Source organism: Meleagris gallopavo, chromosome 21 (genome assembly GCF_000146605.3).
Source record: "Meleagris gallopavo isolate NT-WF06-2002-E0010 breed Aviagen turkey brand Nicholas breeding stock chromosome 21, Turkey_5.1, whole genome shotgun sequence".
Classification (NCBI taxonomy): Eukaryota; Metazoa; Chordata; class Aves; order Galliformes; family Phasianidae; genus Meleagris; species Meleagris gallopavo.
Window position 1 is genome coordinate 7068208 of NC_015031.2, and position 27808 is coordinate 7096015.

General features: G+C 49.1%; 1 protein-coding gene across 1 annotated transcript; it reads right to left on the bottom strand.

The window, feature by feature from the left end:
- On the bottom strand, positions 1–20440 carry LOC100543023 (acetyl-CoA carboxylase-like). Its single transcript, XM_010722146.1, has 11 exons — positions 20240–20440; positions 19413–19533; positions 17192–17288; positions 15267–15363; positions 14521–14656; positions 10558–10735; positions 9486–9598; positions 3043–3197; positions 2679–2849; positions 747–883; positions 1–185 (listed from the first exon to the last, which is right to left on the bottom strand). Exons 1-11 carry the CDS (start codon positions 20438–20440, stop codon positions 59–61), a joined length of 1533 nt encoding a protein of 510 aa, XP_010720448.1. The 3' UTR covers positions 1–58.
- Positions 20441–27808: the final 7368 nt, after the last annotated feature.

The following is a 27808-nucleotide window of genomic DNA, read 5'->3' on the forward strand; positions in this document are numbered from 1 at the left end:
TTTTTTTTTTTTCCCCTCCACTGTACCGAGCAGGGGGGAGTACAGGAAATCGATGCTCTTACGTTGAAGAAGGCGAGTCCATTGTGGAGAGGATCCGCACGATCTCCGCTCGCTGGGTGGGTGATATATGCTGGGTCATGTGCACGATCGAATCCATGGCAACCTCCGGATTGGCCTGGACCAGGCTGCAAAGAGGAAAGAGTTCAGTGCTGGCAGCCCCGGCCCTCGTCTGACAGCTCTGTCAGGGATTGCTGACAGATGGGCTCCTCAGAGAGCAGGAGGCAGCGGGCGCTCCTGATAGCTGACTGCAGCCTGGGCAGCGAGCTGCTGGCAGGGCACGGGCACAGCTGCCTGCTGGGCATCACAGAGCCCCAGTCACTGCAGCACAGGCAGAGGAATGGACAGAAATGCCTGGAGGTGCCATGCTGAAGTGGGTGACGTTGCTCTGTGTGTCAGTGCCCTCCCCATCACACAGAAGTTAGCTATGTTAGATCCCTTCAAATCTAAGGCAGTGCTCTGCTCGCGGAGCTGCAAGGATGAGTGTCTGTGCAAATGTGACGGTAATGCTGAGAGGCAGGAGAGACAGATCTGCTTTACCACTGTTTTAGTGTTGGAGGAGTGTGTTTGCTATAGCTCTATACTAGAATCAAAAGGGATTCAACATTTTATGGCACTGAGCACAGAAGCTTGCCTGCAAAGACTACAGCTGGAAAAAATCAATGGGTGGAACCCATACGGGTGCTCACCTGCGGATCTGCTTCAGGATGTAGTCCCTGGAGATGTACTTGATGTTCTCATCCACAACCGAGCGAACCCCTTCCTCCTCCATCAGCTGCTTCTCCAGCCACTCCACCAGGTCCTTATTGCTGTCCCACAGGTATGCCTGCCAGCAGAGCACACTGTCACCCACTGTCCCTTTGCTCAGCCCTGGGTCACCATCACTGCTTGCACCCACTCCCCACGTACCGCTCTGGAAATTCAATTCAACTCGAGAAGTTCAGGGCTCAGATGCTGACCTCTGGGCACAGCAGCTTCTGCATGCCATCCCATGCCCAGCACAGCTGCACAGCCCTCCAGGAGGGGGGGTCCTGGCAACAAACCCCATTTTCTTCTGCAAAATCATTTCACCTGATATTTGCGAGGTAGTTGACTACATAATAATTCAGGAGTGTGTTAGGTGCCTAATAGCCTTCTCGCTCCTCTCTTCTCCTCTCATTTTCTTTACAAATCATTTAAGAATCGTTTTGTTAATGGTTTCCGGAAAAGCAAGTACCACCATTAGCACTCATTCATATTTATGTCATTTTATTTGGGTAATTAAACACAAAGCTCGTCATTTAAAGGTGCACTATCCTTCTCTGTTATCACTAACAAAGTCAAAGTCAGAATGACAATGAGCTCTGCAGTCAGGGGGTGGCTGGGGGCACAGGGGGACCCAGCACTGCACGAACCACCACGTTGGTTTTGGTTTTACCCATAAAAATTACGCGTGCAGCTCTCTTAACCTCATGATGTCATTTCAACCCAAAGATTCTGCTTATTTCATTGTTTTTTTTCTTATTATTATTTTAAACTCGTTAGTTTTTGCTCCTTGCTGCTGCCCCCAGACATGGCAGGAACACTCCCTGCATACAAAGTAGGGCACTTTGGAAGATTTCAGGAAGGAAAGAAAAGCCCAGGCAGCCGCCTTACGGTTGCAGACCTGCATAAAGCTAGATTTACCCAAGAATCCCAAAGCTGTTACTTTAGGAGAATATTTAATACTCTTATTAATCATTTTTAATCCGTTTGCTTTTAATTAAGAAACAGCATGATGCTTTCCTATCAACATATGCCAGGGAGCAGATTAATTGTGGCTTAAGATAACTCTCCTTGATTGGTGTAATGTATTAGCTAACGAGATGCCCGCTTTTAAAGACGCTCAGACACTACCTTGGAAAGCCTGCTGCCCTCCAGAGAGCACGTTCATCCCCCCCTGCTTTCTGGAACCCCTGAGTGTTTGTGACTTTAAAAATAAAATAAAATGAAATAAAAAACTCAGATCGGAGGATTGTGAGAAACAACCTAAGAGCTGTGCTGGAGATTGCTCTTTAGAGATTGCCAGTTCAGAGTTCGAGCACAATTAAAGAAATCCCCAGCACAACCATCAGATGAGGATGCTGCTGAGGTGAGTTTCCCCCTCTCCCCCCAATTCCCAGCAGCTAAACCTGGCAGTGAGTTGTGCCCTGCCTGCTGGCACACGGCTCTGCTGGCACTGAGCAATGTCCTGAGCAGCCAGGGGGCCATGGGATGGTGGCAAGGAGTGGGATGTCCATTTCCAGCTGTGCCAGACAGCTGCCCCTACATGCTGCCTTCCTCTCAGAGCTGCCCTTCCTCACTCTGCCAGCAGAGCTGCCCACCTTTTTCAGATGCTCACATTTCCATAATGGTAGTGCTAGGTAGCAACATGCTCGGGGAGAAACCTATTGAAACTGTGTGTACGTGCTTTCTTAGCCTGAAATATAGCATTCCCATGGAGTAACTCATGATCTGGAACGTTCCCAGAAGTTCTCTTTCATCACCCAAAATATTTTTGGACATTACAACTGAGAACCAAGGATGAAGTTCCACTTGGGAGAACTTCACTGAACTTACACCCATGGAAGACCACAGCCTGGTACCAGTGTGCTTCCACTTACCTTTACTGTCCCTTCCACTTCCACAAACCAGCGTCGCAGCATGGCCTGGATCTGCCCATCGGTCAGCTCAGGGTTGGCATCATGGATCTTCTTTTTGACCACATCTTCCAGAAGAAGACGCCTCAGCCTCCAGTAGAAGAAGGTACGAGAAGTTTTCCAGTCTAGAATATCCTGCCCAGGACAGAGATGGAGAAATGAGCGAGGGGCAGCATTTCCATGGAGAAATGCGTAAGCCTTGCTCCCCATGGAAATAAATAGCTTTCGCTCAGTTGTGCCACTCACACAAGAAACAAAAGCTGTCTCTGCTCAGCCACCCCACCCTGGTAGCAGAGTTACTGCCCTGAGCCAAAGCCCAGGCACTCACCGTGATGGCACCCTTCTCCTGCATGCGGCCGGGTGTGTCGTGCAGATCAGCAAACTGCATGGCCACCTGGTGGTAAATGGGAATCAGGAATTCCTCCCGCTCCTTCAGCTTGCTCTCCAGGTCTTTTCGGTCGGCAGCGCTCAGCTCGGGGGTACCTGCAACCAGGCACAGCCACAGGTCAGCCACCTCTGACAAGTCAAGGCAGAGGAGCAGAGGTTTGTCCTGTTCCTGCACACGGGATGCCTTTGGCCAGGAGAAATGCCAGCCCATCAGCTCCAGGCAATGCCAAGCGCTCCGGAATCCAACCAAAGTGCTCCAGCCTGGACTTCCTGCCAATAGGATTCAGGCAAAAGCTCCAAAGCAGTGTTTCACCATGGAAACTCTATTTCATTTAAATGCCAAATGAGTTGAGCCATCAACTGAGTGACAGATTTACTGGACTTGCTCCTAAAAAGAATTATGTTGCAGCACAGCATTCATTTCAGCCCAAAACACGGGCAGCGTGAGACCACTGAGCACCACTGCATGCTTTCCTGCAGGCAGTGACACCTCACCACGCCATCCACTTACCAACACACCACTTACCAGCAGCCAACACAGCTCCCAGCCATGGAGCAACATGGCGGACAGGAAGGAAAACTGTGCTAAGACAACACGGTCCTCTGACATGCATTAATTTTTCACTTATTTTTAAAAGACCAAACTCCAATTAGCAGCGATTAAAACACCTTTATTTCACCCTATGAAGGACAGGAACCAGACTAAGCCAGGAACTCTGAGGTCTGTGTGCAGAGGCAGTGTACTTAGAGCCAATCTCGGTTCAATTTAAGCAAAGATTGCAGTCAGAGCCAAATTACACGTTGGCCAACTGCATGGGGCTGTGAGAGCGATCCTGCACAGAGAGCAGCAGAGCCACAAAACAAAGAAGTGAGAGCAGTCAATGGGAGAGCTGGGCCAGAAGCTGCGTCCTCAGCACCCCATCAGCCGAGCACCCCGACTGCGCCGCGTGCTGTGCCCACACCACTGAGCGTTGTGGGTTTCAGTACTGATGAGATTAACCACTGAGCTTTTCGACACGCCTCCCACCCCCTCAGCACCCCCTGGCCGTGTCCCTGCAGGGCTTCCCTTCCACCTGGGCACACGCAGCACTGTGCTGCCTGGTCCCATCACCAAAGCTCCCCAGCCAAGGCGCACGTCTGAGTGCCTACCAATACAAATGCTCCCTAACCTTTCCAGTGCTAGTAAGAAGCTTTTAATTAAGAGCGGCGACTCTCATAACCTTCAGAATAAAGAATGGAACGTATTTATCCACGTTCAACTCGCCCATTCCTCCAGCCCTGCTCCAAATGGCAGTGTGTGCGCTTCAGCCCACGCTGCTGCTGGATCCCGGCCTCCACGCACGCAGTGCACCCGCAGCAGCCAGGCCCAGTAATGATTTAGGTGAGATTAACAAATATGTCAATGTCTATTTTCTGCTTAATTTAAAAGCGGCGTCTATAAAGATTTTTGACTTCTGAACCCTGTTCTCCTGAAAGAAAGAAGGTAACAATGAGGAGGGGGGATAAAGAGTGATTATCCCATCATCGATCGTTTGTCAGGAGCATTTCTTATTCACTGGACTATTGTAAAAAGCTAAGCTCTCGATCAATCCTGTAAGCCCCCCGTACAATTAAATATCTTGGAATGGTTTTCTTTCTTTCCAAGCAGATCTCGAGGCCTCAGGGCTTTTCAGAGCACTAGGGCCTTATTTATTTATTTATTTCTCAGGAAAAGTCTCCTTCCACAAATCTCACTTGGCAGGAGAGCAGGCTTAAAATATGGGATTCCTGTGCTCTGAAGGTACCGGACAGTTAATGAAAGCGCTACCGTTTAAATCATAGGAACATTATAGACCTGGAGGTATGGATCAGCTGCTGATCAATGGGGAACAAAGGAGCGGTGCTGTAGCAGGGGCTGCAGTGGGGATGTCGGGGAAGGAGGACCTCCCTGCTTGGCAGTAACTTAGGGCACACTCAGGTGGTGCTGGAATTGCCCTCGAAGTGCCACAAAGTGCCTCTGCAGCAAAGCCCAACCACAGCACTACGTATTTCCCACCTCTTCATCCCATCACATCTCTTTTTTGGATCGATTGCAGAACTGCCTCGGACTGGCTGAGAAATTACCTTGGGGAAGCAGCATTCATGTTGGGAGACACAAAAGATCACCCTCAGAGTGGAGAGGTTCGAGATCCAGCGGGAAGGGGACCCCACAGCCACCGACCTGCATGCATGGATGGGAGCTCCGTGCTGTAAATCTGCTGGCACAGCTCTCCGATGCTGAATCTCAATTTACGCTGCTCTCCAAAAGTTAAGGGGAGGCATCGCAGCAGAGAAAGCAACACCTAAACTATTGTGATTTGTGCCCCATTAAATAAAACCCCTCTGCAGGAGCAGCCCCCCACCTCCAATAAAGCTCCTGCCTTTGGGGAGCGGCTCCACAGGCCCATGAATCACGGCCTCCCATAACATTTAGTAGCAAAGCGCTTTTCTTAAATATGACCAGTTTAACAGGTTAGACAAAATGACTTCAAGAAATGTTATTGTAGGTTCCCTCTGATTGCAGAAAGCCAGGCAGCTTCTGAATCAATTTGATGGTTTATGGTTTCTAAGCTGTTAAAACGTGGATTTTCTCCCTCGCCCTCTGCACAGCCTCAGCGTGGCAAAGTGTTTCCTTGGCCATCTGCTCACCTCTTCCCCAGACACTCCCAAGGACCCGGCACAGCCACAGCTGCACAGCCACAGGCCCACCTGGGGATTTGCTGCTTCCCAGGCAGCACAGTAAGAGCCACCCAGTGACATCAGGACGTGTCCATTTTAACCCTGGTCTCGACCGCCCCATCCCATTTCCAACACCTGCAAGAATCCCCATGAATCTCACCTTCTTTTCCCCATTTGCTGCCGGACGGAGCCCAGCGCAGCCGCCGGGGACAGGAAGGTCACTGTGAGCTCACGTCCCTGCACAGCGGGCGGCTTTGGGCCATCGCTTGTTCCTTTAAATGAGACTGCTTGTAATTGCTTCACTAAATAGTCAGTAGGATTTATGTTACAAAGGTGCAATATGCAATAGCAGTGAAGGTCACACGTGCCCATGACATGGGCTTGAGATAGCCTCGTGCAGCTGCACCACGCAGTGCTCTGCCCTGCTCCTGTCCCACTCTGCTCCCAGAGCTCTGTTAGCAACACAGCATGTGGGCCACGTGGCAGACGTGGGACTCCTGAAAGTGTATTTGGGGGAATCCATTTGGGCCCTGCAGGGCTCAGGGTGCTGATGGAAGAGGTGGCAGCAATCAGCACTTGCTCATCTGGGCTCCTGACCGCGCAGTAACGATTCAAATGCAGCAGCACTTGCAGATAGAAGCAAAGGCAAAAAGTTACAGCTGCACCAACTGTGTTTGTCCCAGACTTCCTGAGAGATGGCACCACTACAGCACCATTTTTCTTAGTCATTGCTCAAGAAAACAACCAGCATTTTGATTAATTACAGCACAGAGCAACAACCCACCCCCAGAAAATAATTACCGGACCTCTGAGCCACAATCCACCTCTCTGATCTGGAGCTGGGAGAGGGCCTGGCCACGGCACAGTGTCCCCACTGCAGGCTGGGGGCTGTATGAGCTGCCTTTGCTTTCTAATGCAGACAGAGCACTCCTCCCACAGTGCACAACCGCACCCGGGCACACAGCCTTGCCAGCACACAGCTCAACACTTCTATCAGGAGAGCCACAGACATTGCCCCTTTCCCATGGCAAATACCCGATAACGTAACACTGAGTCTCTCTCTAACTGGAGCCGTTCTGCCATCCCTTCGCGTTCCACCCAATTTTTGCTTACACTACACCATACAGCCGAAGCACTGCATGCCTGGGATCTGCACGGCGAAGTCAGTATTTATTCCACTCCTACCTGTTCCGTGGTAACAAACAAAATGGATTGCATCGCTGCGTTGCTCTGAGCCGTGCCCACGCTCCCACTCACCACACCTGGGGGACCTGGGCAGGACAGGACCGCCCTCCCTCCTCCCCTCCGCTCTGTTTGGGAACGGCACCACTCTGAGTGACACCGCAATGCAACGCGGGGCTAATAAACATTTCAGGACTGGTGCCGGGGAATTGATAATGAACAGATTTATGTCAAATGATTCGATATCTGCCGGCCTCCGCTGCTCTCTCACTCCCCCACTGCGGCCGGAGCGCGGTGCAGGGAGATGCCTCCAAGGGGAGCGCCCGGCCCGCTGCCCACACCGAGCACCTCCCGCTGCAGGCAGCTCGGGGAGGGATGACAGCCACTCAGGGGTTAAAGAGAGGCAGTGAACCCCCAGCTAATGAGTAAGAATTCAGCAGGCAGTGTAAGATAAATGGAGCTTTCTCTGCTTCTGCTGGAGTCAGCATGAACTGCGGCCCTGCGGCTTGTTTGTGGCAAATGGAGTGCGCGAAATATCAAAGGGCAGTGATCCAGAAGAAGACCGACTTTGACAAATTTTAAATTGGCCAGAAAGAAAACCAGCAAAAAAAAAAAAAAATTATGCAATTCAGTGTGTCCTGCAATCTTAGCTTTCCTGCTATGGTACGGAATTAGCAGCAAAACAACAGCAACGATCGCCCGACGCTGGCAGCAATTACAGCCATCTAAGTGAGATGCTTATCAGTGACTGAAGCTTTTAGAGCTCTCCCTGTGTACAGTTGTAAGAGACTTGCTCTTGTGTTGCAGTCATTTTAATTAAAGCGTATGGAGTTTGCTGGGAGTAATTGCCCTGGTCAGGAAGAGGTGGCAGAAGGGCCCACACGGCTCCTGCCTCCTCCCTCAGCCCGGCCGGACACAGAGACCCCCAGCAGACCCACCCCCATCCCTGTCCCCACGCCTGTGGCTCTGGGTGCCACACTGTGGCTGCTCCCAGCACGCCGTGAGCTCTGCTCTCCACTTCTACCGTTGCATCAGGACTGGGCCATCCCCCAAGCCCCTGTGGCAGCTCTCCTGTGTGGGCTGCTGGGGACCAGGAAGGCGGCACCAGGAGTGGAGCTGGGAACTGTGGCCATGTGGGGATGTGAGCTGCAGTCCCTCACCCCAATCACGCAGCCCTGAGCTGCATGGCCACCAGGACCCTCTCCTGGGTGTCAGAGACTTGGCACGGTCACACTGTCAGCTTCCCATTGGAGCCATCAGTCTAACATAGGGCCAAAATGGGTTTTGCCACAGCTACAAACATTCAGATGGTTTTCCACTCCAGGAGACACAGGCAGAACAACACAACCATGGGACAGCTGTGTCTCCTTCCCCCACTGCAGGAATGCACAGGAGCCAGAGGAGCTCAGACAAATCACCAGGCCCAGACACTGCCCGCCTGCTGCACACCCAGAGAGGGAAACAGAGACTTTTAAACTGCCACCAGAGAGAAAAGTCTTTGATTCTATCAAAGACATCAGCAAGAAGCTGACTTTCAGCAAGTGCTCTCATTCCCAACACTCCCAGCACCCTTTACAATTACTGTTCTCCTCCCAAGGCGTATCAGAACACTTGTTTTGTATATAAATTGTTGCACTACCATAAATTAAAAAAAGCCAAATAATAAAATGTAACTGCAGCAACAGAGACGATTTATCAGTCATTTGCAGAACACTTCTCCTCCTGAAGGATCCCAGAAGGCTTTATAAATTCACACCATAGCCACGTAGCCTGCTTCCTCTGCTAAAATGTACTCAATTTTGGAGGTAAAAAGAGGCTCTGTAAGATTATACTCTTATAGTAAGAGCCAGTAAAGAACTCTTTAAGGAGTCTATTCTCCTGAGAGAGTACACATCTGATATTAAGTGCATTTTGCTGAACACTCTGTATTTTGGGCTGTTGGGCATATACCAGGTGTTAGGATTGTTTGGAATGAAAGGCACCATAATAACACAACACATACGGTGACACGCCGGCTGCTGAGCACTGCAAATCACCCCATTTACCAAGGAGGTGAGGAATACATTTTTGCTTTCTTAAAACTGAAAAGCAGACACTGTTACCTAAAACTGCCTGGGGCACACAGGGACAGTCCTGCAGCCAACGTGTCTCTGGCCGAATTCTTAATTACGCCAAATGACACCAACTGAGGGTTTGGCCAAAAAGTGACGAGATGGAAACTGGAGCAAAGCATCTGTAGCCAGCGTCTGCTGCAAGGCCCCATCAATTAAAAAATTCAGCTCACAAAGCCACCTTCCATCTAGCATCCCCTAGGTACACTACATGCACACCGATCCCCTCTCACACGCCCATACATGCAGCCTGTCTCGTCTGGTTTTCTTCCCAAGTTAGGTGACAATAAATAAAAATTACCATGAATTTGATAAAATGCCTGAGTGCCCCTTTTTAAGGCCATGCCCACCCTCATTACCCGCAGCACAACGCTCCGCTGCCCGCCGCACGTACCCAGCCGCTCCGCCAGCCGCATGTAGACGGGGTCCACTCTCCTCATTGTCTTCACCAGGTCCTTCCTGCGGAACTTGATTTCCACCGTCCCCTCTGGCTCCAGGATTCCTCCTCTGGTCAGTGATGGGCAAAGAGAAAAGAAAGGCAAGTTCAGGTCATCAGACAAGGGGAAAGACAAAATGGGATGGTTTGATTTTGTCTGGGGAGTACGTAGAATGAAGCAGAGAAGGGAGGAGGGAGACAAAACAAAGAGAGAACGAATCTCAGCTGTGGTTTACCCAACGCCATGCGCACAAGGCTGCACAGGAGGTGCCCATCCAGCAGCACAGAGCGCATCCCGGCATCAGCACTGCTCCTGGCAGCCTCTGTCAGCTGTGACCTGAAAGCTTCTCCGAAAGGTAAAGCCTTGTGACACATCAATTAAGCAAGCACGTTCATTAGAGGAGGAGAAGGAGGTCAGTGCTGAGGTGGTGGAGCAGCACTGGCAATGGGAATTATCACAAATGCACTGCAGTGTGTAGGGACAGGACGGCAGTGCTCCCAGAATTATCTTTTTGGCTACAGGAGCTGAGGGCAGCAGAGCCCCGCTCAGCAAACAGGCTGTGTGCCCAGAACCTGCCTGCTGCTCCTGATGGCTGCAGGTACCATCCCCCAGTAACTGCGTGCCTGTCTCCCGGCTCACCCCATCCTGCCCACTGCACACAGACCAGGCAGGGCTGGCTTCTTCCTCTGAGTGACTGAGTATCGCTGTATGTTAGAGATTCTCATTTAAGTGTTCTTCCAAGAGTCTGCCCGTCGCTCTACATGCCGTAACAAGGACTTCACTTATGCAAGTAAGCTGAAGTTTATAAAACGAGCGTAATGACTCAGAGAGGTGGCAGTGCCCCATCCCTGCAGACCCCCAGGGTGAGGGGATGGGGCTCTGAGCACCACACCGGGCTGTGGGTGTGCCTTTACTGGTCCCTTCCAACCCAAACGGTTCTGTGACCCCATGCCCCCACCGGACAGGACAATACCAGGGGATGCTGCAGTGCACACTGACAGCTGGCACAGAGGCTCTGAGCAGCCCTACCTGCTCTCACGGTCCGCATACATCTCCATGTGCCGGGGGTTGATGGTGGGGTCGATGACGGCCCAGGAGCCGCCCCTGAGCTCTGCCTGCGGTGGGATGTAGATGAGCACGGGCTGCCTGTACTCCCGCAGGCCGTCCACGATGTAGGCACCAAACTTCAGCACCTGGTCGTACATGTCTGCAGGAAAAGGACGCAGCGTCAGGCAGAGTGGGTCAAACTGGAGAGAGGAATGCAAGCACCCAGTTTTGGACACCCCTCCTCCCTCTGCCGTGCTACAGCTCCAGTGGGTGCTGCTGGCCCAGGGCAGGGTGCCCAGGAGGGAGCACATCTATAGACCCTTATATGTCCTAATGAAAAGCAGTGAGTGCTGAGGGCTCAGACGTGGAATAGCTCTCCTCCCCTCTTCTGGCTTTACAATCTATCCAAGACATTCTGCTGAAATTCTGAAGAACTCCACTGTGTACAGACGAAGCATGGGAAGTATCTGCCCCAAAGGTGATTTACATAAAAGAGAAAAGAATGAAGGCAATGAGAATTTATATGAGATGATACTGTTTGTAATGGATGTAGTTTGTAATGGAAACAGGCAGCCTCGAATACATATATTTTGTTACACATAATTATATTTGGAAGCATCGAATCAGATGTATAAGAAATGAGAAACACTTATCAGGATTATCTGGTCCGTCTCTTTGTCCACACAGGACCCCATCCTTTGCTTCTTAAAGCCTCGATTTAGAAATCCCAAACCACCAACTCTCATTCTTTATGGCCATTTCCACAGCATTCAGCCAAGTTCTCCTTCCTTCCCCATCTCAATTCATTTCCCATTATTCCTTCTTGCATCACCCCACGCTCCATCCACACCTGCAGTCACAGCCATGAACAGACCGACGCTGACATTCACCTGAAATCCTCACATCCCTTGGGAAAGCCACTGCTGGGGAAGGACAGACTCCAGCCCAGTCTGCCCATCACAGCCCCAGGTTAATGGGGAGCACCAGCACAGACACAGTTATGTCCCCAACTCTTTGGGAAATACACAGTAAGAGTGCACACATAAAGTGTAGGTATGGATGTACTGCTACCACAGGCTCTGATGTGCTCTGCCCAGCTCACTTGCAAGTCCAAACACCCAAGAAAAGGAATTTCCTAACGTTTAAGAGAAGCCAAATGCCAATGAGGAGGAGGACGATCTACTTCCACCAGTTGTGACTGACTGAATTCTGGCAGAGCGGCAGGCCTGGAACCAAACAGAGCTCCAACCTTTCCATTTGTCCTGAGCAAAGAAAAAGACCTCAAAAGGGGTGACAAATTTATTACTAATTACACAATTATTTTATTATGTAGCACTAGTAATAAACCACTTGAAGTACTTTCAGCTAATTCTAGTGTTAAGAAAATAATTGCTCGATTCAAATTATTTTAACTGAATTAATTCTTTACTAGACATTTTTTACTAGAGCTACATAATAAAATAATTATGTAATTAGCAATCCATTTGTCACTCCTGCCAAGGGTATGTATTTTACTCAGGTTAAGTCCTGGAAGGGAGGCATCCCTTGTGCAGAGGACGTGGGGTGCAGCAGAGGCACACATCTGCTCCCCTGGGGATCCTGCACTGCACTGCTCCACTTCCCCGCCAGGTCCCAGCACGCCGTGCCGCAGACTTTGTATATGCATTTACACTAATGTGAATAATGGGAAAAAGGTTTCTCTTGCACACTTGAAACTTCCACCAAGGCCATTTTCTGCCTTCCCAGATGTCCCTTCCTGCCTTCAGACGGGCTATAAACTCCTAGCTGCTAACGCTAGGATTAGCAAAAATCAAAATTAAACATGGCATTTCTGAGCCAAATTTCAGCCCTGTACTGACTTAAAACCGAGCAAAGCAGCAACGCTGCAGGAGTCCTCCAGGAAGAGCAGTGCTTGTAATTCAGCAGGGCAGAGTGCTCACAGCACACCTCCCCACGCTGTGCCTGCAGCGTGCACCGCTCCTGCTGCGCACCGACCTTCCCTGCGCGTGCAAACAGCAGTGCTGGGATGCAGCAGGCGTGCTGGATCGGTGCAGGCAGCTTTGTGCATTTTGGGCAGCGTGCCCTGAACCTCTGAAGCTGGAACGGATCTCATCGGCTTGGCTGGATTAGCAGATAGGACCCGAAGGTAAACACCGGGCGCACGTTGGCTGCAGGCACATAATGAACCTCGTAAACCCATTACATGCAGCAGCACCGCCGTTCAGCACCAGGTAATCAGAGATTTAAAACAGCCCTTTCCTTCCGCTTAGATTTTTTTTATTGTTATTTATAACCTGTCCCAGGGAAAAATAATAAGTGAAACATGAAAACCCAACCGCGAGTGACCCTGTAGCACAAGCAGCGCCGCCGTTAATGTCGCGGGGATTTGCATGCTATCAAACTATTCATGCCGAGTCCAAGACCCCGGTGCTAATTTCCAGTAAATTTCATGCTTGATGTCTCCCCGTCGTGGGTCACTGCCGGTTCGCCTAAATAAACCACTTCCAAATGGCTCCTCCATCTAAATATTCAAGCCAGTTTTTATAATTTAATTTTGCATTATGCTGAGGAGCCTCCTGGCCAGGCAGCGCTCGCTGGGGAAGCGCCGGCGCGTTCTGAGATGCCTCCATTTCTGTGCTTCCTTTATTTATTTCGCTGCCCCAATCGGACCTCCTAGGCCGACGAGTAAAGGGGCTGGGCTTTTTTCCTTTGCTTGCTTTTTTTTTTTTTCCCCCTCTGCTAATGTCAATTTTCAGCATAGCAAGAGCTGTCTCTAATCTTTTCCTACTCATTACACACAATTTTGGAGTCATTTTACCCACAGTGCAGCCGGCTCCTGGCAGTGTGTTTGTGTGCACTGAGGGGTGGCATAATTGTTTATTTTCCCTCCCTGCATAATCCCCAGGCAGCGCTGAAACCAACACTGCCAACACGGCCCCGAGGAGCACAGCGAGCATCAGCGGGGAGCAGGGCTGCCACCGCCCCAGCAGAGGCCAGAGCAGAGCTGCCTGGCACAGCGCACCCTGCAGCAGCTCTGTGCCTCCGTGCTCTGCCAGGAGCTGCTGTGCAGGTCTCTGGGGATGCGCAGTGCAGCACTGGCATCTTCCCACAAATGAACACCTTCTTTTCCACCCCGGGCCTCTGGTTCCAGCTCAGAAGCCACACAGTTTCTGAGGAACACTCACACTGTCACAACGGCAGCCCTCCCCAGCAGAACTCCTGCTGTTAGTGGACCCGTAATGTTCCTTCTGTGTGCAAAGTGCTGCACGCAGGTAAAAGGCCGTAATCCTTCACTTATTTAAATTTTATAGTATCAATCTCACGTTCCTGGCACTTCACAGAATTTCAAGCAGCACGATGTGACACAGAACTCTGACTGCCAGTACATTAACTGAGCAGTTTTATAGCCGTGCGTGAGCAGGCACTGCCACCAAAAGGACTGCCCAGGTCGGGGAGTCCATCCCTATACACACAGCGCTACCAGTGTGAGAAACCATCAGCAGGACAGTGCTTCCACTTGGTACAACGTGCCCTTCCATTACCCAGCGCTGCTGGCTTACCCAGCCCCAGTTCTAAACTGAGGCAGAAGGATATAAAGCAGAAGAGGTTTCCTGAGATTACTGCTTAATTAACCCAGGCTGGCAGCTGTAAATTTTGTCAGCAACTAGCCCACAGTTACAGTCCAATTACCTGTTCTCACTGCAGCTGGTCTGGTCAGTTCCTGTAACCCTCCATGAGGGTACGTATAAAAATACAACAGTGTTGTTACGCTGAAAAGAACCCGATTTCAGATTTGCACTTGGCACATTTGGTGTTATTCCCACACTGGCTGTTAAAGACAAAAGCCAAGAAGGAAGGAAAGGAACAAAACCCTTTGCCACCACCACAGGTACCACAGCACCGCCCAACAGGACACCACCCTCGGGGTACAGAAGTGGCCATTACCTTTCATGCCACCAGAGAAGCCTCTCCAGTTGGCAAAGACCATCAGAGGCAGCCCCTCCCTGTTGAAGTCGTTGATGGCCTGGGCTGTCTTATAGGCAGAGTCAGGGAACCACACCTGACCAGCCTGCTGGATTATCTGTGGGAATGAGAAAGATTAGTAAACCCTGTCACCTTAGCAGTCAGCACAAAAAAATGCAGAAACAGCTGCAGCAAGAACTGCAATGTGGAACCATCAATGCAGAGCAGAGCACACTAAAAGCCCAGGATCCGCTTGCCCACAGAAAAACTGGGACAATCCTTCTGTCACCAGCATCAAAAGGAGTGATGTTGCTGATTTCCCCATGGGGAGATGGCAAAGGAAGCCTGATGCTGTGACTGCTGTAACAATGTGAAGGAGAAAGAAAAGCACATGCAAAGGAGAAGACCCAGAAGACATGATGTAGGGCCACAGCTGTGAAATCAGGCAGGAGAAAAGCAAAATGTCAAAGCAGCAAGAGCGTGAGACTACAATCACAGCCAGGGAACAGGGAAGCCATGTTTCCACTGCCCCACTCCCCGTATCTCAGCCCACAGCAGAACTACTGGGGAACGTGGAGCAGCCAACACAACCATCCCTGCTGCATCAGCTCCCAGCCAAGGACTGGCTCTACTTTGTGTCCCGTATTTGAAAGAAAAAAAGCCCCACCAAAACAAATGCTCTTTTCTCAGAGACATTTGCAGAGGACAAGCACACACACTCAGCTCACCTTGGCCTCCGAGTCCAGGTTCGCGGGATCAGCAGGGATGCTCAGCTCCACTGTTCTGGTTTCTACGGCAACTACTCCTACAGGTATTCCTCCCAGCCTGAAAGGAGGTGAGACACATCAAAATCTGTATTTTCACTGCTACACAACTAGACAATTTTTCCAAATCACATCAAAATACTCAGAAGAGACAAATAATGCATGCAAATGGAGGAGGAGGAGGCCGCGCTGTGGCCTTTTTGAAGAGTTTAGGCGTGCAGCCGGATAATTCCAGAGCTGAATGTAGGGTTCTCAAAGCAAAACCTAGTTCTAAAAACTGCCACGTGCCTCGCTGAGAATGAAACAGGAGAGAACTGGCTGCACCTGTGCTGCTGCTACGACTCCCTCTTGCTGGCGGCGGCGCACGGAGGTTTGGGGCTGCCTGCCTCGCTGCCTCCATCCCAGAGAGCTGCTCCTGCAGCCACCCGAGGAGGGACAGCACGGCCAATGGGCACCAGGGGGCTGAGAACATTCCCATTCACCATGATTAAGAGTCTGCCCAGATACCCGTAATTGCAGAAGCCGTCTTAAATCGGTAACTTATAACTTCTATATTAGGGCCCATGTGACCTAATAAAGAACATCTTTATCCAAGTATTACAGTTATTTATTGAACTTGAAAACAGCTCAAAACAACTTCTGTTTTCCATTATACTTCATATAAATTTTATCAGGCTAGCACATGAAGATGCTACATCTTGTTTTATAGTGTGTCCCTGGACAAGTTGCCATAGAATAATAAAAGACAATTTACAGCCAACAGCACACATATTCCAAACATACATACAAAAGATGAGTTTTGGCAGCACTTACAGTAACAATCCCAGAAGAATATATTTGTATTGTTTTTTCAAAGTGCCGCTGCTTTCAAAAGAAGTCGGTTTCATTTGTGTTATATATATGTGTGCATGGGAGAGCCCAGAGCCACTCGGAATTTGTCAGAAGGAACTGCAAGAGGGGCTGAGAACTGGCCTGGACAGAGACCTTCCAGCTTTGCCAAACCACCCGTTACTCCTTTTCCCTGCAATACTGCTCAATCTAAAAGCCTTTACAAAATTACAGTACCTCGTGAGATAAAACTTTAGTGTGTTACAGATGGCAAATAAAAATGCTGAGGTGTATCAAAAGGTCACAGGACAACCCGGAGTCACGTGCTGCAGCTAGGAGTGGAGTCTGCAGGTATTTTAAGTTCTTTTCAAAGATGTATGAAGATCAGACAATGTTCTGAGTGGAATGGACTCCCTGGGACCAGCAGCGGTCACAGACACAGAGAGATGGCAGGGCTGAGCTGAACTGCTCAGAGCCCTTTGGTTGGGCAGGAGCAGCCCACATTCTGATATGGGATCCAAGGAAAAAGGCATCCTCCTCATCACATTCTGCTCTAGGGGAGTCCTAAGGAAGTCCCAACCCCATTTTGCCACACATCTCTGCAGCACAGAAGACACTGAGATCATCAGGTGCTGCACTGGAAAATGCTGCAAGCAATTCCATGCAAGTCTCAATGTTAAGCTCTTCTGTCTCTTGTAATTTATTCCAGTTTTAGATGAACTTCTCTTGCAAGTCAAGTGTGACCTCAGAGCACAAAGCTGTGCACCCTTCCTTTGGGTAATGGCTGCAGGAAGGCCTCACTGTGACCACGTACCCAGAGAAGCAGGTTTTGTCTTCCATCATTTTTAACAATCTCTCTGTCTTTTTGGCTTTTGTGCATGTCACCTCCAAGCAAGACAGGAGCAATGACCAGTGCATGCTCCATTCGTGTGGTAAAGAAGTATCCTATTCAAGTAATGACTTATTTTTACTATCAACTTTGAAATGAGGTTCCAGAAAAAAAGTAACGGGTGATGAAAACATGATTTCCACAGACGTCTAAGAAGTCCCTCGGCATTTACCTTGCTCTGCCAACCACAACTGTCTGTGCCCAGGGCTGCATGATCTCCAGGAATGAGCCACTGTCGAAGAAACCACTCTGCCATTGTCCTTTCTGACCTAAAAGGAAGGGGAAAAATGGAGACATCAGAGGTGGGAGGAGAAAAGGAAAGTCAGACTACAGAAGGAGCAACAGAAACTTGCTTAAAAATGCCAACTGGAGAATGTGGTGCTGCCTTTTGATGTATTTATTTATTTAATTTTAAACAGATTATAATACAAGGGAACATTAGACAGCTGAGCATTTGTCTGCCTTCAGCCATCATGTCTTATTTCATTTGCCAGCCTGCATAAAGACAGTCATTTATCAGCAAAAGCATCATTTATTGTTAAACGATGGGGTTCAGATAGCAGAGGGACTTTGCATGCTTTTAAATAAATAACTTTTTTTTTCGAGATAGGACAAACATTTGTCAAAAGGCAGCAAAGTCATTAAAGATGCTTTTCAAAATGCCTATTTCTATTTTAAAACTCAGCTCGCAGCTTTCTCTTGCTTCTGCCTGATATCTCCTGCAAAGAAATGCAAAAACTTCCGTAATACTTGAAAATGAGATGGCACATCTGAGAGCTTCACACATTCCTTGGGAAAACCTGAAGTAAAGTGCTGCATATTGAAAGCCTGCTCGCTCTGTACAGACACCAGATGCATCCCATAAACTGAAGCACGCTTCAGGAGTCACCGTGCACTATCAGATCAAGTCATTGGCCCAGAGGAGGCAGTGACTTCCCAGTGCCTTGAGGACATCAAACCCCTGAAGAGCACAATGCTGCCAAGGTACTGCCCACCCAACAGGTATAAAACTCGTTCTGTGGCAATCTGCTCTTCCCTGAGACTTCATGAAGCTTCTGACCAAAAAAAAAAAAAGAAAAGCCAACAAAAAAAAACCTCCCAGCTTTACCTCTTGGCACAGAGCTTCTGAGGAATACTTTAATCTGAACAAGCACCTTTGCTTCTGCAAACCCAAGTCCAAAACCAATTAAAAGTGGAGATCCAAGCAAGCTAACCTCTGCTGACTTAAACAGGATGGAGAGTGTTTTATCAAGACCAAACTTGTAATTACTGTGTTCTACATTCCCTGCCTCTGTGGCCCCACTGTAAAATGTGACCATCCATTTCAAAATTATCTCTTTATCGTGAGCCCAAAGCTGATCGTTTAGATTCTGGCCTCGTGTCGGGCGTCAGTTTGAAGAATATCACGGCAATATCTCCTCTAATAAATGGCTTTAACTTTTCACCTAGGAGATATCTGCTTTAACTTATCACAGGGAATCATCTGCTTTCCTTAACGCTTCCACTAAATTAAAATCTGAAGTCACTCGATTTGGAAGGCAGCGCTTGCTGCGCTCAGACAGCTGGATGAATTACTTGAGGGGTGATGAAAAAATATTATCCAAAAACAGAAAACTTAGTTTATCACAAATCTCATTTTAGCCTCCCAAACTCGTTAATAACAGCAGGCATAATGGTCACCCAGTTTGCTGCTTGTACATACACAGGCTGCACAACCCCAAGTGCACGCGTTCAGTGGTTGGCAGTGTCTCCAGTGTCTTTACGCTCCAAGACCTGCAGGAATGCTGTGCATTTCCTCGAGTATGAAGACTTTTGTATTTGCACTTTCCTCTGAACTGCAAAAAGAAAGTCTATAAAAGTAACTATTACTTGCAAATGCTCCCAAGCACTCAGAATTTATATGCTATTTTTGTATATTGCATCTAAATCCCTTAGAACTAATCATTTCAAAAGCTCTGAAATGTATTTGGGCGCAGGCCTTGGACTTCTCTTCCCATTCCAACCAGCCTGGTCCTTTTTAACTACCCACGTTCACAGGGTGCCTGGCTGGGGGCAGGAGGCAGAATGGAATGCTTCAAGTCTGGAAGCAGATGCAGAGAATCTCCAAATAGAACAGACAGATTCAGGCTTCAGAATGCATCTGGCTTCACTCAAGTCCTAAAGTACCACAGAAAAAAGATCCAGATTCACAGGGTTAGCACACAGGGCCTCCTGCCCCATTGGCTAACATACCTTCATTCTTTAGTTTTTGTAATTCTAATTATGCAACAGGCATAGAACTGCACCAGAGTAATAACGATTTGATGCTGACAAAGCAGAAATAGATGTGGAGCTTTGAGTGTCTTGAACCAAGACACAACACAGCATGTCCTGACCACCAAAGATCTACATACTTGGATTTGGGCGTCCAGCCAGCATCCAGCGAGGATCATAGGGAGTCTTGGTAGGAACAAAGTCTATGGTTCTGTCTATAGGATCCTTGACCTTGAGGATAGGAACAGGGCTGTATACGCTCTAAGGAAAAAAGAAAAATATTTGAAGTAATAATTCTGCGTAGCTTTGCACCAAACACCAAATCTAAGGCACCTGGTCCACATGGTACAACCCTGTAACATGGGATCTCAGAGCCTTGGCAGGAGTCTGAAGAAACTTCCAGGGTGCTCCAAACACTCTCAAAACCCTTCCTTCAGCATCATCTGGTATGCACTCTGCTTTACTTGTTCCTGAACTTCAGGCACGGACAGCATTTGCAAGGGGTTGCAATTTAATTTCTAAAGGTGACCAGGCCATCAGACTCATTCATGCAGTCTTTCCTGAAAGAAGGTGACCTGCACGTTCTTACTGCTGCCTTCCTGGCTGCACAGCAGCTAACACACATACATCACCTGCTTCAAATTACTGCCTCAGAGAGGAACTTTTAGAGCCTTTCCAGGAAAAGACAACTCACTGCCGACATCAAGACTCGAGACAGGACACCAGGGATGTGATGTGGAAATACACCCAGCAGTGCCAGCTGCCCTCGTCCCAGCTTTGCAGGTCAGAAACTGCTCTGTGGAGTTCAGTACCACAACGCCCAACTGCTTCAATCATGAGTCTCAATCATTTTGCTACAAACGCAGGATAAGAAAAAGTATTCAGAGAGTCTGCCCTCCTCCCCAAAGCCCTGTGAGCAAAGAGAACAGGGAGTGACGTGCCGCACTCCTGCAGGGCCAGGAATTACCTTGGGCATGTAGGAAAGCCACAGCAGAATAGTGTAGACTCCTTCAAAATCGTCGCACACGGTGCCGTGGGTCACCCCGTTGTTGTGCATGATCTGGATCCCGCCCAGCTGGTTGTTGGAGGTGTACACCTCCCGACCCAGCACCTTGAAAGGAAACACAGGGAAACCATCAGGGGACAGGTGCAGACTGAGGGGATGCATACAAGCCACGCTCACTTCAGCAGCAAAGGATGGAGCGACGGCTCCCAACTGACCTTCCTGCACATAGCTGAGATCTGCAGGTATGGACTTCCAAGGGAAATAGCACTCGTGGAAAGCTGAGGCAGCCGTCCCACCTGCCCTTTCTGAGCAGCTGAGACATGAACAAGTCTCCTGAGCACTGACCCGGGTGCGGCGAAACCCTTAACTGGGCAGAAAAGCCACGTGCTGCAGAAGGGACAGCAAAGACAAAACCCCAGCTCTGAGAGGCTGGGAGATCAGATGAGTGCTGCGTCTGACTCTCCTGGCTCCATCGCCAGCCTCAGCCTGGGCTCTGCAGCTCTTTTCTCATTCCCCTGCTGTCTCTTTCCATTTGCCCTCTTGCTGACTGATACACTGATCTCTCGGTCACTCGGCTTTCTGCTCCACTGAGTCCATATTACTAATAACACCTCTGCCACGGCCAGTTTACCTCATGAAGGCAGGAGCACATCATTACAAAATAAACTCATAACTTTGACATTCTAGCAAATATATGCCGTTTGTTATTTTTATGGGTTGAGTCTTTCTAACAGACAGAGGGCATTACATACCTGCTTCATTTAGATCTTAAAACACCCTCAGATGCAGGCAGACAACTCATCCTCCCCCAGTAACCCACCAGCACAGCTCCATTCAGGATGAGGACCCCCGGGGTGGAGCAGCCCGAGCCCAGGGCAGCGCTAGGGACGGGGAGCTCAGGTCTGACTGCTTCCGAGGGCAGAACAGCTGATGTCCTGCCAGGAGTGCTGCTGGGACACGGAGGTGCTACACTCCTCAGGATCCGATCCTTTGGGCAGAGAGCAGAGGTGTCGAAGGGATGGGAGAACAGCAGCTCTGCATGAGCAGCGCTCTTCCTGCACATATCAGTTAATCGAGGCTGGGGTCGTGCCCTGTGCCCACCATTGCCTAACTGCAAAGGTACAACACAACCATTTGCTAACTCCAAAGGAAAGCACAGATCTCGGGATGCCAGTCGCTAGCCTAGCTAAATGCTTTCCGCAGAGGAAAATAAAAATAAAGAGGATTTAAGCTCCCCATCTATGAACTAATGCAAACGTATGCACGTGCAAAATGGGCCTCTGCTGCTGCTTATCTGGAGACCGCGCCAACAGCGCAGGTTTACTGCCGCTGACAGGCAGTGAAAGCAGCCTAATATACCTCCTGCTCGTGGCCCTAAATCCCTTTTTGGAGATGAAGACAGATACGCAGCTCCTTCTCCTGAGTGCTGCAGACATCTCCGTGAAGTGGCAGAGCACTGCGAGGGGCTGCACGAACAGAACCCCCCGCAGCATCTACCCATCAACGCTCGTCGGCAGCGCAGCCCCGGGCTGCCCTGAGGGCTGTGCAGAGGGGTGATGTGGCCGTCCCGAGTGTGCCTGCTGCAGCTGAGCTGGGAGCAGAGGTCAGGAGGCAGCGAGGGGCCAGCAGTGAGCGCAGCGATATGGGGCTGGAGAAAAATGAATGCAACGGCTCATCCATTCGGCTCCGCTAACCGCCTCATCTCTGACCTCGCAGGACTACATTTTTAAAGGCTGACAAGTAATTCAATCTCCAATTAACAATTTTAAATGGTGCAATGCATATTGCTGTATAAATGTTTCTGCAAGAAAATATCCAAGGGTGAAAGAGAATACGTCTGCTGGAGGAGCCCAGAACTGATGCTTCTGCAATTAACCGATTCAGATATTCCTCAGTAAGACACACGGTCAGCAGAAGCATGAGTGGATTTAGAAACGCTGCCAATCAGTTAAACGGAGAATGCCAAACCAAGGAAAGACTGCACAGGATTAAATCCCTCATGGAACACAACCAGGGCTGAGTGTGCAGGTGGGTCCCTCCTGGCAGAGAGGTCACTTCTCCAGGGACAAAGATACAGCGACCACAGAGCAGAGATCAGGAAAGGCACAGCATGAGGGGTGGGAAGGGACGGGATCCAACTCTCACAGCTCAGATATGCAATGCACCTGAGTTATCAGCAACGCTTAACCTCTGATCTTTCACCTTGTACAATGGGAAACCAGACAAAGAAGAACATCCATGAACAGTAAGGCACTGGACAGTAAGCTTCTGGCTCCAAATTAAAATTCCATCCACTCTACAAAATCCAGAAGACACGTTTCTGCCCACCCCACTCTGACACGCTATCAGTAACGAGGAATGGTCCCACACAGAGATCCCACACTTGCTCATTCTGAGGTTTCCCCTCACTGTGCTGCAGCATTCCAGTGCCTGGCACTTGGGATAACATCTCCAGTTTCCCATTCATTGCAGCTGCTGACTCCTCTGTGCCTCCATCTCAACAAAAAGATGAGGACATCAGTGAAGTTCTCCAAAGGAGAAGGTAGATCTAGAACAGCTGTTAAAGCTCAGCCCATGGCTGTAAGAACACACACCACCTTCCAGATAATGCAACCCCATGTTCAGAAAATACTCCAGCAGAATTGCCACCATCCGTTCAGTTCTACAGAAGCCTTCCTAGGAGGACATCACATCTCCTTCCACTACAGAGGATCTTTTGGGAAGTACAGAGGAGAGCAGGGTTCTAGCAGCCCTTTCAGCCTTCAGAAGTCCCTTCCCACCAGGCCTACAGGCACGCCATGTGCATGCTGAATCATTTTCTGGCACTCCAACCTGTGCTGACCAGCAGCTCTCACTGCATTTCTTTGCAGAAGCTGAGCTGCTGGAGCTGAGACATTCACTGCAGAGCTGCTCCAGCTGCAAACTTGATTGGCTCAAATGTTTCATCAAAGATGAAAGATGTGAAAAAATGACAGCAGAGGGCTTGAATGGGAATCATCATGTAACATAAGTGCTGTTATTATTCAGAGCATATCATGTGTTTATATCAAATATAAGTGCCAGATTTTTATCCAAATAATTTCAATAATTGCAATTCCCATCCCACAATTTATATTATCTGCCAGAAACCTGAAGCAGAAAGGCACATGCACATACTATAAATAGCCTATTTTTCATAAACAGGCAGAAATGATCAGAACGAATGTCTCATCAGAAAACACAATGTAGGAACTTAAAACCTGACTGCTATTACGTGCAGTCAAGCCTCAACAGATCTTACGGCGTTCATTTCCATCCCTCAGCTCTTCCTCCACACGTGTCATGTCATTAGAGGGCAAAAGAGAAGCAACCCCAGGCAGAGAAGTGGGCTGGGGGAGATGCACAGGAGCGGCTGCTCTTCTTGCATCTCTAATCTACCGGCGTGTGCAGTTCCTGCACTTTTAATTTACGAGCGTTCGGTGGGGGACCCTTCTGACTTGGGAACATATTGGCTCGGTCTAATGCTTGGAGATTATTAAAGTCAGAGCTATACTCCACTATCAAGTCTACAGATCTTTTATTTAGAAGATATGGTGCTCTAAATGCACAAAGAGCTCCCTGTCACCTTCACATTAAAGCCCCTAGTGCCTGGTAAATGGAATTATATAGCTGTCATCTCCTTTCCCCAAAGTTTTAAGAGTACAATGGGCTCATTTTTTCACACTCCATCCCAGCTTCAGAACTAAGAGACCTACTTTGTATTGATTTAAAGTCTCAGAAATAAATAAACCTGCTTCACCAATGTGATTCACAAGAAATTCATGATACACTATTGCATGATATATTTCAAGCTGTGGCTCCAGCTCTTTTTTTCCTTTGGTGAGTGATGGGGGAGGTGGGAGGCAGGGGGAGGTGGGGGAAGCTGACAGCCTGATGGTTATTGGAGATGGCTCCTGACTGCAAATCCAGAGCAGGGCCCGCCGGTGGAGGCCTCTCCTTGCTTTAATTTGGGGAGATCAGAGGGGGAAGGGGAAGAAGCGACTGCATGGGGGGCAGCAGGGAAGAGGCATCCAGATGGACGCTGCTGCTGCAGCTGGCCTTGCCGTGGTGCCTTCTGCCTGATGATCCCAAAGCACCTGGCTAATGCAGATGGCAACATGAAATGTTTCTGGGAGGAAATCACCCCCTTCCTGTAAGAATTTATGGGGGCTTTGGAAAATTTCCTCCTCTGGACTGCAAAATTTGCAATCCCAAGATTTGACCAATCAGACAGGATCGCGACTGCTTCTGACATCTCTGGTGTAGACATTAGAAATAAAAGTTAATTTGAAATGAAAATCCAGTTGGAAGAGCTTTTTGTTTGACAAAATGAAAAAATTTCTGAACAAAGAATTCATCAAAATCATACCTTTTCCTGAAGAGTTCCCATTCCATTGAATTGGCATTTTCAAATGAAAAATGTCTTGTCAAAAAATTCCTGCCCAGCTCTCCTTTTGCAGTGTAGGGAGACGGCATGTTCTGCTCAAGGTCACCCAGCAGTCAGTGGTAAATCTAAAGGACTCAATATACTTTGCAAACTAAAATTACAGCCCCCTGTTCTACATGGTGCAAACACTCATAAATCCCATCTGTCCCAGCTAGGGGTTCCCTGCTCTCGACAACAGCCCTATAAACAGTATTAATGATTGTCTCCGTGATACTCAGTGATCTTGCTTTTGGTCATTCCTTTGGCCACCACCAGAACCCTCTTGTTCAGAAACCAACCAAGGGCACAGCTCCAGCACTGGACAATGAAACTTTGTTCACTCTGTATCATGGTTTTGGGTTTAATCATGAGATTTTTCCAGAGCAGCTCCTAAAGTTCCCACTCAACCATCCAGAACGGCGGAAAATGTATCTCCAATTCACAGCTGAGAAAAGCCACAGGCCATCATCCTGACATGCTCCCAGGGACACCCCAAGAGATGGAGGGCAGGACCAGCTGTTCTGGGACACATCTGAAAAATGCCTTCTTCCATTCAGCTCCAGTGGGATGTCAGGTGGCAGAGCACTCAACTGAAACATACCTTAAAGGATCACCAGGAACTGGGATGCAATTCCTGCTATGTGAAATGTACGTGGGGTTTAAAACACAAAGTTTCCCTAGAAGGTGCAGGGAGAGATTTAGATAGGCAGAATTGGGGCCAATATGCACAACTCCTGCTCAGTGGGAATAAATACCACACGCCCACACCGTACAAACACCATCCACACAGATAAACTGGTCGAGATCCATATTAAAAATGATAAAAGGAGGGAGGAAAAAAAAAGCCAACAGAAATCTATTAGACTTTCTTCCCTAAGCAAACATAAAGGGACCGATAATGTGATGTCTGGAACGTAAATTGTCTCTAATGGGAACAATACACAAATATCACCACTTAAAGAAAGGCAATTAAAAATAAAATGTAGAAATGAAGGCCGGCGTTTGTTTATTTGCACTTGTCTGAAGCTCAGGCACCCATCCTGCTCGCGACTTCTCTAGGCAGAGTGAAGCCCTTAATGCCACCAGCCCAGGTGGTGCCCAGTGCCACAGATGGGACCCTCAGCCCTGATCTGCCGGGGTGCAGCCAGTCTGCAGCAGGGGTTGGGGCCGGATGGGCTGTAAGGCTCCTTCCAACTCAACCTTTCTATGACTCTGTAACTATTCTGACCTCGGTTCCCAAACCAGACTGCTTGGTTGGGGTGTGAGCACTGGTAACCTACAGCAGGGAAACCTCTACTGCCCAAGGTCCTGCATCTGCTCTGGGTGAGCAGAAAAAAGCAGCCTCCACCCAGGAAACCGCAGTGCTCCGCCGTGTCCCAGTAGTGCGGGAGCCCCTCCTGCCACTGAGCCAGGAGCAGGACAACCTTGGGGATGTCCCCACGGAGCTGCTGCTGATGTGAGCTCCTGGCTGACACCTCTCAGAGCCCCTTTGAGTCAGTGTTCTCCAACAGCCCGCACCCAAATGTGTCTCCCTAATAGTCTTGCTGTGCCTCTACAGAAAGATTCATATCATGCATTAATAATTATAATGCTTGTTTGAATGACAGGGATGGCACTTGCTGTTCTAACTCGTATGATTTCTCTCACATGATTGCTTTGATCTAATCCCAAGACTGGAGTCATCTGGAGCAGATACTGAGCTATCCTGCCTTGAATCTCAAAAGAAGAGCTTTTCACATTCTGTATTTTACAGTAAACCCCCCGAACAGCATCAATCTCACCAGGCCTTTATTTATTTTTCCAGATTGTGAAATTGAAGGGTAAATATTACTGCCTGCGATGCTGAAGACGGATCACTCGCACGAGACAGACTGGCAGGCTGTGAGCCTCCCATTCCTCACCCACAGCTCCACCAAGGAGCCCTGTGCCCGATGCCTGCTGCAGGGACCGTGCTGCTGCTCCCCGTGTCCCCACCTGCTGCACACTCCAACCCAGTCCCAGCAGCCACAGGAGGTTCTGCAGTTTCCTCAGCAGCAACCTGCCACCATCGGTGTATTGCCTCCTGAGCTCCTTCAGGCCCAGAACAGGCTATAACACCATCAGATATTGTTTAAATGAATATGATTTCGAGGACGAAAGAAAGAAGCCCTGAGGATGGAGGTACCACCAAAACACCACTGCTGGCAGGTGCCTTCCCACACACCCTGCAGGCACAAATGGATTACGGCCCCTGGCAGCTCCCACTTCTCTCTCCAGTATGACCATCGTTCACTTCCAGTCCATCTGCTCCATGCATTCACCCAACATTTCAGGAGTGCCCAAGCAGTAAAAGAGGCCATAGTGATTCCTTACCTACGGATATCCACAGCACAGGGACCTATTCCCTTGGCATCTCCCAGCCCTCTGCTATGCAGACTCTTCGCAGCCCTGTGGATACTCTCTGACTATTCTTCCCAAGACCCAGAGCACCCTTCTTAGCGGGAAATTTGCTGGAATTGGAATGGAAGAACCTCCTTCTTTTTTCAGAAAAGAAACCCTTCACCAGCTCTCACTGATCCACACGGTCAGAAACAATGCCAAGGAAAGAATTTCAGAAAGGTATGAAAGATTTTGGAGACAGCAGGCAGAGCCCAACTGTCACACCTCATCCCATGACAGTCACAGTGCCAAGGGGACACCGACATTTTGGGCAGGAGGCACTTCATGGGACGGGCAGCGATGTGATGGAAAGCCACTCTTTGTTTGCATTAATGAAACAGCCTTAAAGACAGGATTTCTTTTCAACACAAAAGACAAGGAGAAGCAAACTAATTAAAAATAGGTCAGCAACAGACTTGGGAACATCCCTGGGAGGACTGAGATGAAATGTAGTCCTGGAAGCTCGAACCATGTAAGCAATGCATAAATTGGGAGTTCTTCAGCATACTTCTATTAAGAAGAAAAGCACTAAAATTAACCTGTGAGTGCACAGCAGCAGCACGTCACCTGCCCATGGAACCACAGCACGTTCAGCTGGTGACGAGGAAAGGGAGCTGAGGGAGGTGCAGGAAGGCACAGGGGTGGGAGAGGGGGGGAGGCAGCCAAAG